Below are 20131 nucleotides of genomic sequence, written 5' to 3'. Positions count from 1 at the left end.
GGCCCGCCGCCTGGCCCCGCAGCCTCCGGCGCGCAGCCGTCATGCCGTGGCCTTTCTCGGAGTCCATCAAGAAGAGGGCCTGCAGGTACCTGCTGCAGAGGTACCTGGGCCACTTCTTGCAGGAGAAGCTCAGCCTGGAGCAGCTCAGCCTGGATCTCTACCAGGGCACCGGCTCCTTGACGCAGGTCCCTCTGGATAAGTGGGTAAGAGATGTCGGCGCTTCACTTCACCCCCTCAGCTCCTGCTGCGTCTGAGGGACCAGCTGATCTCTGCCTCCGGCAGCCTCCCACTTTATTCTCAGTACCCAGCCTCCTTTATGTAAAAAGTTCCAGCCATAATTAACATTTCATCCAGGGAACTCTTCTCTGTTATGCTAACACTTAAGAAGAAAAAAAAAAAAAGAAAATCTGGGTATTTATTACAGCTATGTTTTTCTAGCCACACTTTGGTTTTGTTATATTTAATTATGAGAAGGGAAACAAAAAATAAAAGGTGCTGATACTTCAGAGAGAAGGAGCTAGTGTAGCCCAAACTACTAGAAATTTCTGCTGTAGTTACTGAGGACCATGTTTACTCACTGCTAGTAGAGAGATTATAAAAACCTAAAGTAATTCCTGTTCTGTCTATGCTTTGTCTTCACCTTGGAGGCATCTTGGTTCTTATTGACAGTGTTATGCTGGGCTTAGTCCATGTAGAGCTCTAAAAATTGTCCCATAGTCTTGCAATGGTGAAAGTACTTGTTGACGAATGGAAAGCTGGAGTTTGCTTAACAGGTGTGCTGTCACACTTTGAACCAACTGAAGCTTTTTTTCAGTTGTGGCATGTATGTTTTTAGATATATATATATAGATTTATGTATGTGTCTGCACACACACACATATGTATACTTCCAGCCTGCTGCAGTAATCCAAAGATCTGTGTTTGTGTTTGTAATATTTTATAAAGTTTCTTGGGTTAATTACCAATGTTACTGAATTCTACCTGCTAGTCAAGTGACTGTCATAGGGAGCCTTAAGCACTGCTGTGCGTCAGTCATTGGCTTCGAGGTTAGCACAGATGATGAACTAGGTACACAGGCTTATTGCTTTACAAAGTACTTTCAAAACACGTTTTGACTATATTATGTTCTGTTTTTAGGGCATGCTGGGTACATTTCAAAATACTTGTGAATATGTGAAGTTTTCAAATAATGCTTTTCCAGTTGTTTGTGTGAAAATATGTTTGAAAGTGGCAGGAGACAGACTTTTGCAGAAATGCTCAATATTACCAGTGTTTTAGTGTGGGGTTTTTTTGTTGCTTGCTTGTTTGTTTTCTTTTCTTTTCTGGCTGTGTCTACAGCTTTTCTCTGGCAGGCAGCAAGGCTGTCTCGCTTTAATTGAATTATTATGCCCCCTAGTGGGTATCACAGGACTCTTTGCTAGTCAAAGTGGCATTTAAAATGTAAATACTTTGAAACAGCAGCAGTTACGGACCAGTACTAAATGAACAGTTAATTTTGTTTACGCAGTGATTAAATGTATATACAATAATGCTTAGGTTATCTCTCCCATTTGTAGATCAGCATTTTTGGTTTTGGCTTGTAAACAATGACATGTTTGAGGTTCTCTGCACGTGACTTTCTGATGTATGACAGATTGCAAAAGCAGATGTCGCGGAAGTATTACAGCTCTTTTTTTTTTTTTTTTTTTCTTTTCCCCTAGTCATTGCAAGCTTGTTCTCTATGAATCACCAGGATGGCTGTATTTTTATGTATTATCTTACACAGTTTTATGGATACTTCTGTTCATCTTAACATTGTAGATATTTTAGATAACATTGTATGTGTTATTATAGAGATATGTAGGAATACCTGGGGCTATTAGTGTAACCCCTTTGCCTCTTGGGACCTAGGCTGTTTAGAAAAATAAAAATGTAATCCATGATGTTTGTGGTTGAATTTTAATATACATCGAATAGTACTTTTCCTACTAGTATTACTGTGATTTCCAGATGGAGCCTTTCAGTCAATAATGTGGGAGCAAGTCCTGATGTGAAGACTGTGTTTCAATTTTAAGATTTCACTTGGAATGCTCTAATTGCTGCTTTCTAGGAACAACTGGCTTGTTTGTGAAGTGATTTAGCTATAAGAATACCTGAATTTTTTTGCTTTTAGATAGTCAATTTCTATTTCAAAATAATAAGAAATGTACTAAAGCACATTAATTTTTATCACCATGTACATTGGTGGCAAAAAGACATCTGAGACAAATTAATTCAAAATATGTTAACTAGCTTACTTCATGCTATAGCAAATGATTTTGTAAAGGTTCAAGTAATTTAAGTGAATCTGTGATATTTTCAAATATAGTTTTTATGCCATATAATTATTTTTGCCTTATCTTATGCTATTAGCACATTTATAATTCTTATATTTAGTTCAAAATAAAGTTTTAATATCACTGAATCATAGTTGATTATTTGATTCTTAAATAATTTCTCAATAGAACTGTTTCAGGTTCTGTCTTTTTCTGCTGCTTGAGTGGACTTTGGAACAGAAACTAGAAAAGCTGAACATGCAAGCAAACAAAATAGTAAAAGCAAAGTTATTAAGAGCATAAGCAGAGCAACAGTTTAGCATGATGGGAAGGTTGCACCTGGAGACATAAGAATGAAAAATGTCATCTTCTGAAAACTTCTTTTGTTAATTTTTATTTTTAAATTATTTTATATAATTAGGACAATATTTTAAATATAACTAAAATGGAAATCTGCTTTTAAAACCATATTTTTAATGAAACGTTTTATGTTGAATTTATGCATTTTGTCAGCTAAAATCAGTGGCCCTGTTCAGCATAGGAAGGTCAAAACTACACTTTCTTGTCAGTTGAAGACTATGTCTCTTAGTATTACAACTACAGGCTTTAGTAGGGTCTTGTGTATATTAGAAGTTGCACTCACTGAATTCGGTATGTGATTCAGATTGTTTTTTATTTTATTAAAGCAGCCTAGATAGTTCTTGTTCAATAATTTAAGTTTTAACTAAATCTTTGAATTGAGGCACAAACAGGGATTTGCATTTTTTTAAAACATAAAACATATTTTTAAAACATAAAAACATATTTTTAAAACATTTTAAAACATATTTAAAAGAATATGATAATTTAAGTTTTAACTAAATCTTTGAATTGAGGCACAAACAGGGATTTGCATTTTTTTAAAACATAAATGCGAAGAATATGTTTCCTTTCTATGGATGTAATGAAAGCTATATAGTGCAACAAGCGAGTCGTCTTCTGAAGATTGTGGAAAACTTAAAATTCCTAAGTGACTTCTTCAGAGCTGGTGTTCTATTTTTCTCATCAGTTTCACTTACTCTGTATGATACTGAGGGCAACTTGGTTGTAGTTTTGTTTATAAAGTCACATAAAGGATTGGATTAACGGAACAGTCGCCATTGGTATTGGCAGAGTATTGGTCTGTCCACTGAGCCTTGATTTTTAAATTAGTGCTGAGCATTGATCGCATCAAAATATGATCTAGAAATGGGAAGAGCAAGAGATGATTATTTGGTTCTATTGTTCCAGTGTTACACAGAAATGTAAAATGAACATTACATTGATATTACATGCTAGTGAAATACTCTTGCCACAGAAACCAGGTACTTTTTGCATTTTTACTATCAGCCTGTTTTCAGCTTTCTTGAAGTATTGCTGGAGAAAGAATAGATGAACTTGTGTGAGTACTGCAGTATTTATAACAGTCAGATAGCAGAATTTTTTTGGTATAGTGCAAAAAATGCAGGTTATACAGCTACCACAGAGAAATCTATTATGCTGAAAGCTAAGTAATTAATGCTGAACAAATCATGATGGAATCAAAATACTTGAAAGTGGCCAGTTTATTGTCTTTCTGAGTATAATTAATTTTCTGTTAGCCTCAATATGTTTTATTTGTTATATGCAAAATTATGGATGTGATTTTAAAAATAATTATTATTATTTTTGTTTTTATGTTACTCTCTTCTAGTGTCTTAACGAGATTCTGGAGTCTGCAGATGCGCCTCTGGAAGTCACAGACGGATTTATCCAATCCATTTCTTTATCTGTTCCATGGGGGTCATTGCTACAGGATAACTGTGCATTAGAAGTAAAAGGATTAGAGATGGTCTTCAGGCCAAGACCAAGGCTTGGTAAGATTTTTTTTTTTTTTCCCAAAAAGGAGATTCTTTACAGTTTTTCAGAGACAAAAGGCTACATTTGCTTTATTCAGTTCTTTACCTTATTTAAAGTGCCATTTAATTTACGTACACTGATGATAGAGAATGTAATAAAAAAAGAACTATCAGGTGTTCATTAGTTGGTTGTCAAGTGTTTCTAAGTTGGTTGTTGTTCTGTTAAATAACTTAAATTTTTTTTAATGTTCCTACTGTTGTATCTCTTCTACCAAACTGTTTCAGACATATTGAAATTAAATTTACTTACTATGTGTGGAAAGGAGTTTTTGTTAGCTAGGGTTTTTGGATGTTGTATGCCAAGTGCTGTTAGTCAGCATTAGTAGCTGACTATTAGGTGGCAGTAGGATAACACAATAGTGTAAGACTGTGGGGGCGGGTGTTATACTGAGGTTCTGGATTTCTTTGGTAGCTTTAGTGTAAAAGATGTATCTTGTGTATTTAGAGAATAACTAATACATTTTAATTGCTGTCACAGGCTGAAATAATGACTTAAGCACTCTAAGTACTTACTACCTTTGATTATAATGCTGAGAGGATTGTCTGAGCTCTTCTAGCTTGTCTGTATCCACATGAATCTATCTGATTTAGTTTAGACTGTCCCAGGGATAAATTTTCCCTAACTATCAAACCTCCATAAAGTCTGTTAAGATGGGTTGTTGTAGCGTGTGTGGGACATTTAGTGCATTTTTAGTGTGTGGAAAATTTTGATTGAATGTCTGAAGGATTTTAGTTTGTTTTCCTTTTTATAATGTAGAGAAGGAGGAAGAAAATATTTCTTTAAATGCATCATGAAGAAGAGAAAAAAAGGCTTAAACTATTTTCCATCTTTTGCAAGTTATATTAAGTAACTTGCTTATCTATACTCTGCATTTCATTCTTACTTGTTTAACTGGAACTGAATTTTGAGCTAGCTTACTTTCTGAAGTAAGATTATTGCTTTGAAAGAACAGTAGTATTAGGAGGAAGCTTTATTTATTCAGTTGCATCCATTTAGTTCTCTTTGATGCACAGTGCTTTATAATACAGTAGAGAAAAAACCCACGATGCTGGTTTTATCACACCTCTATAGCCACATGGATGTTTCCAGACCTGAATGCTAAACTGGAATGTTTTGCCTGTTTAACATGTTTGTATTTGTGCTAGTTTTACTTTTGTTTGCCTATACTTGAGTGCTGCAGTTAAATTTGATTAACTTTTCCAATCTGGTTTTATAGTATTTGCTCACAATGGGCTTGTCATTAGCTGATAGGAATGCACTGTCAATTAAGGTAATCTGGCAGCTAAATTGCAGCTTAATATGTGCTGTGCTCTCGGATTCGGATTTTATTATGTTCTACTTATGTCAGGTCTTGTGCTAGACGTTTAAAACGTGTTCTCATCTGCTAAGATAACATCGTAAACATTGTTTAGTCTTTCTCCATCTAGGATATATTTCAAATGCAATAAGAAACCTTAAAATAATTAAAAAAAAAAAAAAGAGGTTTGTTTTTTACTTCATTTTGCTGATTATGCCTGCAAAATCATACCAATATAATAAAAGTATTTCAGAAATTATTCGCTTAAACCAGTGCTGAAGATTGGTTACACTAAATCCCAGCTTCATCTTGTTTATATTGAATTTTCAAATAACATAATCTTACCAATGCAATCTTAATAGATTAAAGTAATTTTGAAGTAGTAAAGTGTATAAAGAGAGATTGTAAGTAAATTTGTTAAGTATGACTTCTTACTAAGCTGTTGAAACTCTTTTCTGGATGTGCCAAATGTATTATTTTGTGTTTTATTAATTGTTTCAATATGCTCAGTCAAATTTATTAAGACTTCTCTTACTCCACAGCATCTGGGTCTGAGCCTATGTATTGGTCAAGTTTTATGACCAGTAGTATGCAGCTTGCAAAAGAGTGTCTTAGCCAAAAATTGACAGATGAACAAGGAGAAGGGTCCCAGCCTTTTGAAGGACTTGAGAAATTTGCAGAAACTATTGAAACAGGTACGAACTAATCATTGCAATCTGAATTAACATCTGAGACGAAATCGGTTTATGTTGTGTCTCAGTTTTACAAAACTCTCCAGCTCTCCCAACTCTCTCAGCCTGTTCTCAGAGGAGAGGTGTTCCATCTCTCTGAAATATAGAAGTATTCAGCCAAAGTATCACAGTGCCATAGCAATGTTCAGGACTTCAGACATGGTGCACAATGAAGCAGGTACTTTCTTTAAGGATCATCCACACTGAGCCATAGAACAACTTGGTTTGAGTTGTCACTTGCTCAAATACCCATGCATTAAAGGTCCATTGCATGGTATGGATGTACATATTGGACATTTAATAGGTTTACTTTGTCACTTGATGTCTTGTTATATTATTAAACTCAATTGATTATTTCCACTGAAATAAATACTGAGAACTTAAACAGAATGAAAGACTATTTTAAATTGGTTGTAAAAGTCATTGTTGAGTAACTTTACTTAAATGCTTGCATGGTATCTTTTTGTTTTCTCATTTAAGTTCTAAGAAGAGTGAAAGTTACCTTTTTAGATACTGTTTTGCGAATAGAACATGTGCCGGAAAACTCTAAAAGTGGAACTGCACTTGAAATTAGAATCGAAAGGTAAGATCTTTTTTTTAAATCTGTATTTTTTTTCCTAAGGCACTTTTTGCCATTTCCTTTACAGTATATTTTACCCATGCACACACATTATTAGTATACAGTTAGACACTAGCTCTTGAGCCCTCTTTTATAATGTCAGTAAGCATTTTCTCCATTCAACTTCCACTTAACATGTTTAAGCTAAAGATGTCTAACCATCAAATTAGAGTTCGGGATTTTCCAAAGACAAGTTAATGACCACTTCCACAATTAACGAATAGCATTTCTCAGATGTTCAATAGTCAATGGATATTGCTGGCAAATCAGGCCATCTCTTCAATATACAAAAGGAGCGGACCCTTATGAGTAAGACAGTCCAAATATTTTCAGAAAGAAAGATGCAGTCCTGAAAAAAAAAAAAAACCCCTCGAAGTTTTTAGGTCCTCTGTAAGCTTTCGGAAGCCCACATATATTTTGTAATTACTTTGAACATGAATACTGTACATGTTCTTAAAATATTTTTTTGAGCTATGGTAGTGTAATCATACTTTCTTGCAAAGTATTGAAACCATTGCCAAATAAAACTGATTGTTTCTGAGAAATGCTAATGAAATATATTTGGTTTTAAACATTTATAAACTTCAGGTGGTTATGTTCAGGAGAAATGTCAGTAAAACTGTAATTATTATGGAAGTCCATTCCCAAAACAAACATCCTTTTTGGCACTTTAAAAGCTATACTGAAACAAACTGTTAGATAGCATGTTGTTTTGATGTTTGATACATTTTATTTATGGAAAGGTAGATGCATTTTTCCACTGTAAATTCTATTATGTGGAGACTTGCATGTTCTGAAGAGTTCACTGTTTATGCTGTGTCTCAGTATTGTAATGTAAGAAATTTAATTTTACAGGATTGGAGCCTATTGTCTCAATTTTCAACTTCCATTTTGACAGAATTACTTTTAAGTAGTATTTTCAGACAGCAGAAAGATATTAGATGGCAGATTTAAAAAAAAGAAAAAACAACAAACCTCCCTCCCCCCCGGACTCTGAAGCAAGAATTGTTGTGTCCCAGTGGAAACATATGTGTAGAAGTGTTCGGCAGACCCCTTAATTTGTGGTCAGATTAGACATAAGTACTAGGATAATACGCTATGATGTGTTCACACTGGAAGCATGTCACAATTGTCCTGTGGTGTCCTGTAGAAAATTTAAGATTTCCACCCATTCCCAGAGAGTGGTGGTTTCTCCTTTCACCACAGTCAACGGCATTGTAAATAGTATGAAGAGGGAGAGCGTATACAGACTTAGAGGCTAAGTGACACAATGACGGTAACAATTTGCATGCACCTACCATCTTTGTTTCCTTTCTTTTGTGTCCCAGAACTGTGTATTGTGATGAAACTGCAGATGAGTGCTCTGGAATTAATGTACATCAGCCCACAGCTTTTGCTCACAAGTTACTGCAGCTTTCAGGTGTCTCTTTCTTCTGGGATGAGTTTCCTGCATCAGCAAAGTCCTCCCCAGTGTGTTCAGCTACACAGCTGGTAAAATTAAATACGTTATATAAGAATATGAATTGATGAAGGGTAGAATGTATTGTTACACTAATATATTAGATCCATTCTGAAGGATATAGGAGTTGAACTTTTACTTGAATCTGTGTTCAATAAGCTTCATAATCACTTCCTGTTGATTTTGAGGAGGGGGAAGGAAACACTTCAGGAATGAGTAAAATTTTTAGGATGTATTGTACTGGAATCTGATTGCAACTTTAATGTGTAGAAACTGTCTACAATTCACTATTCAGTGGAAACCTGCTCCACTTTTTTTCAAAAATGTTTCATATTTTACATGCCTTGTTTCTTTCACAGTTACCAATACATGTTTTTAATGCCATTGTCAAATTTGTGTTTGTGTAAAATGATCATTTGTGTGATAAGCTTATTTGAAATGCTTGTTTATGTTAATCTTTCTTGGATAAGAAATGGAATACATTCTTACTCCTTTTAATGTTTTAAGGCAACTGAACCAAAGCTTTCACCTAGCTGGAATCCAAAAATCATTTATGAGCCACATCCGCAATTAACAAGAAACTTGCCAGAAGTTACTCCGTCTGACCCTGTACAGATCAGTAAGCTCATTGGTAGAATGGAGTTGAGCCTAACATTAAAGCAAAATGAAGTACTTCCTGGAGCTAAGGTTAGTCATGCTTTCCTGGTCTTTAAGTAAATTAATAGTTATGTAGGATTTAATTTTTTCTACTGCATTAAAAAATGGTGAGATTCTCAAGAGGACAGAATCCTCTTAGTTTTGCTGTAGATTCCCTGCATTCAAAACCAATATATATTGTCTAATAAGACATCTTTACAGTGCCCAGACAACTGAATGGCACACTGAAATCTGTTTAGGGAAAATTCCTGTGTGTTAGACAGACTGAATTTATGTATTGGAGTAATTCCTGAGCAGCTTGTTTTGTTTTCTTGAAACTCCTGCCTGCTATTCATTTATCCTTTTTTCTTGTAGCACCATGACTGATTTTGCCTACATATGTGTGGAATGTTTAACTGGTTGATTAAAATCACTTTGGTTTTAAAAGAGTATAATTTACTTCAACAGTCACAAGTAAATCTTAAATGATTAATTAGGTTGCAGCATTGCACCATTATAAAACTAACATGAACATTTCCGTGACAAGCAGTTCCCTCAGGGGTCCGTACTGGGACCAGTACTCTTTAATAATGACCTAGACAGTGGTATCAAGTGCACCCTCAGCAAGTTTGCAGATGACACCAAGCTGAGTGGTGCAGTTGACATGCCTGAGGGATGTGATGCCATCCAGAGGGACCTGGACAAGCCTGGAATGGGCCAGGTGAACCTCCTGAGGTTCAACAAGGCCAAGGGTAGGGTCCTGCACCTGGGTCGGGGCAACTCCTGCTGTCAGTACAGGCTGGGGGATGAACGGATGGAGAGCAGCCCTGCCGAGAAGGACTTAGGGACACTGGTGGATGAAAAGCTGGACATGAGGTGGCAATGTGCGCTCGCAGCCCAGAAGGCCAACTGTATCCTAGGCCGCATCCAAAGCAGTGTGGCCAGCAGGTTGGGGGAGGTGATTCTGCCCCTCTAGTCTGTTCTTTCGAGACCCCACCTGGATTACCGCTTCCAGCTCTGGAGCCCTCAGCACAGGAAAGACATGGACCTGTTGGAGCAGGTCCAGAGGAGGGCCGCAAAAATGATCAGAGGGATGGAACACCTCTCCTGTGAGGACAGGCTGAGAGAGTTGGGGTTGTTCAGCCTGGAGAAGTGAATGCTCTGGGGAGACGTTATTGCAGCCTTCCCGTACTGAAAGGGGGCTTACAAGAAAGATGGGAACAGACTTTTTAGCAGGGCCTGTTGTGACCAGACAAGGTGTAGTGGTTTTAAGCTAAAAGAGGGTAGATTTGAATTATATCTAAGGAAGAAATTTTTGACAATGAGGGTGGTGAGACCCTGGCACAAGTTGTCCGGAGAGGTGGTAGATGCCCCATCCCTGGAACCATTCCAGGTCAGGTTGGGTGGGGCTCTGAGCAGCCAGGTGTAGTTGGGGGTGCCTCTGTTTATTGCAGGGGGGTTGGACTAGATGACCTTTGAAGGTCCCTTCCAACCCTCTGTGATTTCTACTTTTGAATTTTTATATTAAAATTTATAGTAAAACAAATAATAATGTCATATTTAGATGATACTAGTTAATATTTTAATTGACTTTTACATAAAGGTACAGGAAGCAAAGTAGTTGAAAACAAAGCCCTTTTTTGAAAAAGTGTAAGTATGCAAGTAAAGTTGTGTAAATATTTTGCCCTTGTCTCTAGTTTTAGAATTGGCTATTGACCTGTCTTTTATAGTGCACTGTATACTATGGAAAGCATAAAGTTTCTCTACAGTAGAACAACAACTTATAGCAATTAATTTCTAGCCAATCTTTAGAACTTTTCTTGTTTATTCAATTAAGAAGAGTCCTTGAAAAATGAAATAACTTCTTATTTTTTTGGTGTGAAATAGAAAAATGCTGGCTATTTCAAAAGTGTGAATAATTAATGCAGTTAACACCTTTAAATTAACTGATGTCGAGATGTTTCTAAAGATCAAAACTTTTCCACTTTTACATTATTAGATGTATTTTAAGGTAACCAGAAGAAAAATGTTGGGGCAGAGTTGAGACTAATTATTGTTTCATAGATGTTCAACATAATAGAATGCAGAGTTGTGGTCTCTGCAAGTTGGGCTGGAGTACAGGCAAAACACTTGTTGGTGTGTTGAGTAACAGCAACATCTGAACTAGTGAATAGATGTAGTATTACATGACAAAATTAGAGAAGGACCTGTTTTTTCATTTATCAGGTAGAGTTCATGCACATTGGAAAGAACATAGATACACTATATTGCTTCATTGAGGTTAAACTTTTTTTTTTTACTCTGGAAACTGAATTATGTTAGAACACCTTTGATAAGAATAGGCATTTCAAGCATGTAAGCTACAAAATACCTTATGTAAGGTCACGTCAAGTAAGACATAGTTCAATAACTTCATTTTCTTTCAACTCTTTTGAAAGGATGAGGAGGAGGAATAGGAGGAAACAGTATACAAAACTAATTGACCAGTTATTTTTGCTGCTTAGGTAAATATTTCCTTAAGGTCTTTATGAGTGAAAGTATATTTTCATATAAACACATTCCACTATTTCCACCCTGCAGCTCTGCCCCTCCCCACCCCGCCAATTGTCCAACGTTGACCTTGGCTGGCTGACATAGACCCATCCAGCTGCTCTCACTCACATTCCTCAACAGGACAGGAAGAGAGTGTGATGAAAAAGCTTATAGATTTAGATAAAGACAGGGAGACTACTTTAGCAATCTCAACTTGGGGAAAATTAGTTGAATTTATTGCCATTTAGAATGGAGTTGGATGATGATAAACATATTAAAATTCCTTCCCCTCACCCATTTTTCTTCCAAAACTCAACTTCACTTTGTCATTCCCAACTCCTCTACCTCATCACCACCTTGAGCAGTGCAAGGGGGATGGGGAATTGAGGGGTTGTAGCCAGTTCCTCTCAGCTGTTCCTTTCTCCTCACTCTTTTCCCCTACTCCAGCATGAGTCCCTCAGGTTGCAGTCGTTCACAGACTGCTTCAGTGTGAGTCCCCTCCATGGGCTACAATCCAGCTTGATAAACCTGCTTTCACATGGGTCCTCCATGAACTGCAGTTGCTTACAAGAGAACCTGGTGCTATGTGGGCTCCTCTCCATGGGCTGCAAGCACCTGCCAGGAGCATGCTCCCATGTGGGCTCCTCTCCACAGGCTACAGCTTTCTTCAGCGCACGTCTGCCGGTTGCAGAATGGGGTCTTCCATGAGTTGCAGTGTGGGCTTCTGCTCTGGTGTGATCTCTTCCACAGGCTGCAGGGGAATATCTGCTCTGGCACCTGGAGCACCTTCTCCTCCTCCTCCTTCCTTGTCCTTGGTGTTTCCAGTATTGTTTCTCTTGCTGTTTTTTCCTCACTGCCCACACAGCATTTTGCCCTTTCTTAAACATCTTTTCACAGAAGCACCACCACCAGCTCTGCTGATGGGCTTAATCTGATGTGTCCTGAGGTGGGTCCATTACAGGGCTGGCTGGAACCAGCTCTACCCAGCATGGGGCAAACCCTGGCCTCCTAGCGCAGAGGCTGCCCCTGCAGCATACCCGGCTGCCTTGCCACCTACACCCAATACAATGAGTAATAGTCGTGAATGAACCAATGTCTGGGAATACAGTATTCTAGAATTGAAAAATAAATCTATACAAGTCCTTAGGATAATTTTATCTTGAGTTGCTCTCAAAAGATAAGTGGCTTGCTTTGTGGTATACCATATCAAACCAACTGGACTTCTAAACATCTGTCCTGGTTTTGGCTGGGATAAAGTTAATTTTTGTCCTGGTAGCTGGTATAGTGCTGTGTTTTAGATTTAGAATGAGAATAATGTTTATAACTCACTGATATTGTAGTTGTTGCTAAGTGGTGCTTACGTTTGTCAAGGACTTTGCAGCTTCTCATGCCCTGCCAGTGAGAAGCTGGGAGGGGGCACAGCCAGGACAGCTGATCCAAACTGGCCAAAAGACTATTCCATGCCATATGATGTTATGCTAATATATAAACTGGGTGGAGTTGGCCAGGGGCACTGCAGCTCAGGAACTGGCTGGGCATTAGTCCGTGAGCAATTGTATTGTGCATCACTTATTTTGCATATTCTTTTATCATTATTATTATTTTCTCTTCCCTTGCTGTCCTATTAAACTATCTTTATCTCAACCCATGAGTTTTACCTCTCTCAATTTTTTTTTTTATGTTGGTTTTTTTATTCTCCTCCCCATCCCACTGGTGGCGGGGAGGAGTGAGCAAGTGGCTGTGTGGTGCTTAGCTGCTGGTTGGGGTTAAACCACAACAACATCTCACTCTTTATGAAGAAAGTATGTGAATTTATTCATTTGTATACTAAAAAAGAAGTCCTGAAGAGAACCTTTACAGTTTTTAGGGTCTACTTCAGAAGGTGCCGACTTCAGTATTTTATAATTAGTACATCATACTAACTTTATGTTGTTCATTACTTCTGGAATTATTAAAGAAACAAAACAAGTAGCAGGTTAATGGTATTCTCGAATTTTCCTATTAGGCAGTTGTGTAGTTATTTTAAGCTAATAAATTGTCAGTGACACACCTGTGTTTATCCTGCCAAGCTGCAGATTGGAAGCAATACACAATTAAATTTTTAGCTGTTGTTGTGTAGAAGATGAAGATACTGCTGAAATAGCTGTATCCTTTGCAGCATCAAAATCTTATATAAAAATAGTTGATTCTTAAAGACTTTTAGAGAAAAATTTCTTAAGTATTCTTTCTTTTTTTTTAGTTGGATGTAGATGGACAAATAGACTCTGTCCATCTATTTCTGTCACCAAGGCAGGTGCATCTTCTGTTGGACATGGTAGCAGCTATTGCTGGACCAGGCAAGTGAACATTCTGCAAATGTTACATATGTATTATGGTGGACAAAAAATAAATGTTGTAAGATAAACAAGTTTCCTCAGTGGAAAAAAAAAAATGTTGTGGGGTAGGTTATTATTAGTTTTTATCTGGTATTAGCAAAATGTTTTGTAGCTGCTCTGAGTAGGACTAGATCAGTTTATTGATTTCAGTTGCAAATTGTGCATGCTGGTAATGAAAATCTAGGTAACAAATAAAGATTGACAAGTGACTCTATAATAGGACAAGAGATGGGGAAATGGTAAGTAGAGAAAATCAGGAGGCCAGAACCATTTTGGTTCTTGTAGCTTCTGTTTCACAAGAGAGGCTTAGCAATCTGGTTCCTTCTCTGTCCTATGCTTTAGTGACAGGCACAGAAAACATAGAACAGACAGTGATCAAGTTCATTTGTCCGTATTAGCTAAGTAATTAAGAGCAGTATTTTGACTACTGTAGTAGCAGGATGAGGGCGTTTTGGTTTGGTTTCCACCCCTGATCCCCCATCTACCTAATGTAACAACACTTATTATTAGGACAGATAGTTAATCTTTTTGAAAAGATTTGTCATGGCCTGGGTAGATACTTAATATTCTTCTAATGATACTGATGTATTGACTGAACTTGTTCATTCTAACTAGAAAAACGTTACATACAGTTTCCCATATGTGTCATCTTCAAACCTGAAATTTCAATACTTCCTTGATAGTAAAACCTTTAAGAAATTATGTCCTTGGTCCTCGAAGCTGACCGAGAAGGGAAATAGATTTGCTGGTGTTGTATGTGAACACATTTGCATATATGACCTTAAAATACTTTCTTTGGACTTGAAATTAATGAATGCTAAGGAGAGAATAATCTGTTTTGAACAAATAAAATCTTAAAAACAGCACAATGCATGTAAATAAGCATCTGATGTACAATAGATGTGTATATATATACACACAGGTGCATATATATACAACAACAGTTGGTTAATTTTCAGATTGATATTCAAATTTTCTTTGGGATACTGGTAAGGAAATTACAGTGGGCTTTCTGTCCTTTTTTTGAATTCAGAGAGCCTAAACAGGATAGAATTGTCAAATAAAGATAGGAAGAACCGGCCAATGCAACAGGAAGACGAGTATCGGATTCAGATGGAGTTGAAACGTTATTTAAGAAAAGAGTCTTTATCTGCAGGAACATCATCTGAACAAAGCTTTTATGAGACAGAGAGTGCCAGAACGCCTTCTAGTCGTGGCAAGTATAAAACATGATGCAGCATAGCAAATAACCTGTTGTCAAGATTATATAAATTGATTGTTCATCTTTTAATCTAACTTAAGTATCAAAAGAACATTGACATAGAATAATTGTATGCTATTGATCATAATGTTGAATAAAAAATTAGTACCTAGTTTAGGTATCAGCCTAGACTTGACTCAATATTTCATTAAAACTGTTCAGTAATCTGTATGTTGCTGTGCAACATGGTAAATACACATGCAGTGTTATGTCTTTTCACACGCATGGTTGAGAAAATTAAATATAGAATAATAGCGTTGCATTGCCCTGATATTTATATTTTTATTTTAATAATTGTTGCTGATTATTTTCAATGTGCAAATATGAACTTTGATTTGTCAAAAGGAGAGTGTATGAATTTATAGGAATTATACCAAATTGCATACAAAAATGGAATATGTAACTGGTTTAGTATTTATTAGGGTTTTTTGCCTTTTTTTCTTTTTAATAATCTCTGTCCATTGATACTACTAGTCTCAATGTCAGAGGACTTGGAACTTCTGTAAAAAATATATTTAGCTTATTATTATGCCTAGCAGCTGATTTCTGAACTTGCAAATATGTTTCTGTTAAAAATGAAGTTGGGTTTTTTTTTTTCACTATAAAATAACTCTTTACTATCTGTGGCTCTTATTAGAAGAAGAAGTTTTCTTCTCAATGGCTGAAATGGACATGTCTCACAGCCTTTCCTCCCTTCCACCTCTTGGAGACCCTCCAACCATGGATCTAGACTTGTCTTTAACCAGTACATATACAAATACACCAGCAGGATCTCCACTGAGCACTACAGTGGTATAGTATTAACTACATTTAAAATCTTTTTGAAATTAACACTTTTGTCTAAAACTGTTGCATAAACATTTTTTTTGCAATATTGAGAACTATTGCGAAATTCTAGGACAATTGAAAATGTTTAGAGCTGATAGTATTCCTTTTCTGCTATGGAAATTGTATTGGAAAGTTTCTCATCTGTTTGGCTACCAAGACAGGAAGTGAAATGTATTTGTTTTCAAATACCTTGAAGCCTATATAGGACAAGTCATGATTTATTTTCTTTTTAATAACTACATGTTTAGTTTTCAAATACCTTGAAGCCTATATAGGACAGGTCATGATTTATTTTCTTTTTAATAACTGCATGTTTGCCATCTGGGTTTTCTTTTAATATGGACTACACAGGCAATGGCAATAAAAAGTACAAAATCTTTATATTACGTTATTCCTCAAACAACATAAAAATTACACTGTTGATATTGCCATCTTTCCCAAATCTGTTATGTGCCTAATGTCTGCTTAATGAAAGCCATGGAGAACGGTTGTGCTTTTTACAGAGAAACAGGAGAATATACGCTTATGGAGAGAGTAACTTCAGCTTTAAAAATATGATATTTAAAAATACCATCATTGCAGATGATCATAGAGTTAGAAAGCATAATCCAAAGTAAAGCATATCTACATTGTTTAGTTGAGCACAAATACGCCATGAAATGACATGCTGTTGGTTGTTTATGCATGTATTTTCTTTTTGTTCCTTTACGTTATTATTTATGTTTGATCTAATGTCTAACATCTATTTGTCATTTAAGATAATATATGTTTTCGTTTTAGCTTCAACCAACTTGGGGTGATTTTCTTGATCGTAACAAACAAGAACTACAACCTCCAAGGGGTTCTTCTCTTACGGCCAACATGGTTCACCAGACTTCCTTAAGAAGGACCTGTAAGTAAAAATGTTGTTCTTCATTCTGCTTCCTACATAATTCTGGAAATTAATTGTTATGCAGCAACTTGGTAAAAAGAAATGAAAAACAAAAGTAAGATGATTTTATAAATGTGTTATTGCTGAAAAATTATGTGAACTTAATTTTGTATTTCAGCTATTCCATCCAGATCTGTTTCTGTGGATGAATCCAGACCTGAGCTGCTTTTTAGACTGGCAGTTGGAACTTTCTCAGTGTCTGTACTTCATATTGACCCTTTACCCCCACCTGAAAGTTCACTGAACCTTAACCCATTGACACCAATGGCTCGGCATTTCTTTACCCGAATAGAAAAGATTGAGCCAGTTAAGTTTTCAACAGAAGATTTTCTGTCCTTCCGAGAAGTATTTGCAGAAGCTTGTTCTCATGATCACCTTAGGTATAAATTTGCTTATTAATAAATATAATTAACAAAAATATCTTTTAAGTAAATTTGAATAAAGTAAGTTTATTTCCATAGGAATTATGTCACTTAATATTTGAATTCTTGTTCTTTGTTAATTTCAAAATAGCCTTGAATTTTGACATCTATTGTCCAAGACTGGTTTTTTTTTTTCTTTTAAAATGAAAAAAGAAGCGTGCATAAATACTAAAATCAACCTAGCTCTTTTCAACAATGGATGAATTAAACTAGGTACAGTTTCTACCACAGAAATCTAGAGAGTCAAGAATCATCAAGTAAATTATTTCTTTAGAAACAGCTGTATTTTACAGGACCATCTTGATTCCAATACAGGAATTTCTGCTTGAAAAAGTTTAGGGTTTTACTTAGCGCAAAATAGTGTATCAGTGGGGATAAAAAGTAAGTGTGAGCAAGATGGTAAAGTTAGTCAACAATCTTTTTTTCCCAGAAGTTTTTACTGTCCCAGTGCAGTGTATGAAATGAAATATTTAAGGGTGTACATATTTTTTCTTATCTTATGCATGTAATTTAGACTTCCTGAGGCATTTGACTTTGTCTATATAAGGATATTAGATTCCCAGCTTTATGTGAATTGCACTTTAGGTGAGATGTTTAAAGTGTTCTTTACAAATTTCTCTACATTGACCATTGTTGAATGTCTAACAAGTGAGCTCAATTGTCTTTGTTGCTAAAGCTATAGTCTGTTATAGTTAGGATCTTTTCTTATTTCTGAAGAAATTATGGTGGTTTTAAAGTTTTTTGTTTTTTTTTTTTTAAAGGATTGTAGTGATCCTTTTTTACATATTTAAATCTTGACTTTTCATAATTTTGTTTTATACTACTTTTCATAATTCACAATTTTCATAATTCAGATTTATAGGTACTGGCATCAAAGTGTCTTATGAACAAAGACAAAGGACTGCCTCTCGAAGTTTTAGTACTGATTTATCCATTGGGGACATGGAGTTCCTGGAATGCCTTTTTTCTACTGACTCTGATTCCGTTCAGCCTCACTATACAGAGGTATGTAAAAAATACAGGGAGTTCCATAGAAAAGAAATGTTAATTGTCTGTCTGAGAATGCTAGATTTTTTAAAAAAGTTGTAATTTAAAATTTTTTAATTTTTAAATTATTTTTATTAGTATGTTTTGGTTTTAAGATGCAGCTTATATTTTAATGGCAATCTGAAATAGTGAACCAGACTGCTGTCATACCTGACAGGAATAGTGTTAAATAGCCAAACTTCACTAGTTTATTTCTCTTTTAAATATACTTAACACAGTTTAGGAATTAAAAGTAAATGTTTTCCAAAAACTAACTGATAGCATTGACCAATGCAAAGGTTTCTGTGGGTGATGATTATTCTTCCAGCTATTTTCATAGTCTGAAACATCCAATAAAGTGGCTGAATAAGTGGATTGAGTAAGTGGTTGGGCTGGGGCTCTGTTTGCTGACTTGAGTGTACAGTTACTTACTGTCTGTTCTAGGTAAAATGTCATAAGTATCTGTTCCTGTGGCAGCTCTTTCCACTTAAAAATACTATTAAGTATTTTTAACTCTATTTTATTCTAAAGCTGCTGACATTTCATTCTGAAGAAAGAAATGATTCTCATGCTATGCCATGCCTTCAGCTTCATTATAAGCATTCAGATAATAGAGGACCTCAGGTAAGGTGGAAAATTAAAAACACCAAGTTTCTATGTAATAGCCTTTGTCTAATTTTGTTCAGTTTAAGAGAGATGTATCTTTCCTGTAAAACAGAGTCCTTAACTCTGTTGTTATAATTTGTTTCACTATATTGTTTTAAGTGTTTTAGTGCCTTTTTTCTTTCTTTTTAGGGTAGTCAAGGGAGACTCAGTTCTGTTCCACAGAAAGCAGAGTTGCAAATAAAGTTAAGTCCAGTGTTTTGTGAGTTGGATATTAGTATTGTAGACAGATTAAATTCCTTACTTCAACCACAGAAACTAACTACAGTGGAGATGATGGCATCTCACATGTATGCTTCTTACAACAAGCACTTAAGTCTGGTAAGTTAAAAGTAAAACTGATTAATAAACTAAACCTGGGATTGTCAGTTGCTAATTCTGGTTAATTTGCGGTGATTGGGTTTTTTGTTCAGTGGGGTTTTTTTTTGTGTGGGGTGTTGGTTTTTTGGTTTTGTTTGTTTGGTGTTGTTTCTTGTGGTTTTTTTTGTTTTGTTGGCTGGGTTTTTTGTTTTATACTTGTGATACAGAACAATAATCATCTGACATAGATACTCATTTTAGATTCAGTGATTGCATGCTTGGTAACAGACAATGGTAGCTGCTTCACAAACTCTATAAGTTCTCAGCTCCTTGAAGTGAGAAGAACTGGGCAAAAAGGAGGAATCTTGATTGGTTTCTAATCCCCAATCTGTTTATTATGCTCTCCAGCAGCTGATATAAACCGTTGTTGACAATTCTACTTCTGTATTGAAATCTTTAGGTGTCACAGTCAGCCCAGTTGTCTCTGCTGTGCCTTACCCGCTTTTGGGGTAGGTAATAGAAAGGATGCGGAACATATGCATTGCATTCTAGTGATTGAGAACCAACAGAAGAAGTTGGAGCTTGTTTGTCTTTGTTGAGGCCGTCAGTAGGATATAAGTGTTAGTATATTTAACACAATAACATTAAACTTGAAGGCTTTTCTTGAAATACATGAGGAAGGATTAGCACAATTAACTGATTTTTCTACACAGCAACAAATATCTTCACATAATTTTATTACTGCATCAACTGATTACAGAAAACTTAGCTGTCAAAACTTAAGAGAGTCCTCATTTAAAAAAATTGTAAGATATCAATAATTTCTATCAATCTGGTTAT

At 35.8% G+C, this 20131-nt stretch overlaps 1 protein-coding gene across 1 annotated transcript; it reads left to right on the top strand.

The window, feature by feature from the left end:
* Positions 1-41: 41 nt before the first annotated feature.
* Positions 42-19312, top strand: ATG2B (autophagy related 2B; the record flags this gene model as incomplete). The annotated part of the gene is made up of 14 exons (XM_010297095.1): positions 42-203; positions 4006-4168; positions 6051-6203; positions 6720-6822; positions 8187-8349; positions 8825-9004; positions 13725-13821; positions 14894-15076; positions 15759-15913; positions 16730-16841; positions 16999-17260; positions 18157-18307; positions 18860-18952; positions 19124-19312. Coding segments are annotated over exons 1-14 (2166 nt in total), but the record flags the coding sequence as incomplete, so codon positions are not given.
* Positions 19313-20131: the final 819 nt, after the last annotated feature.

Source organism: Phaethon lepturus, unplaced genomic scaffold (genome assembly GCF_000687285.1).
Source record: "Phaethon lepturus isolate BGI_N335 unplaced genomic scaffold, ASM68728v1 scaffold2551, whole genome shotgun sequence".
Taxonomy (NCBI): Eukaryota; Metazoa; Chordata; class Aves; order Phaethontiformes; family Phaethontidae; genus Phaethon; species Phaethon lepturus.
This window is presented reverse-complemented; position numbering and strand designations above follow the sequence as displayed.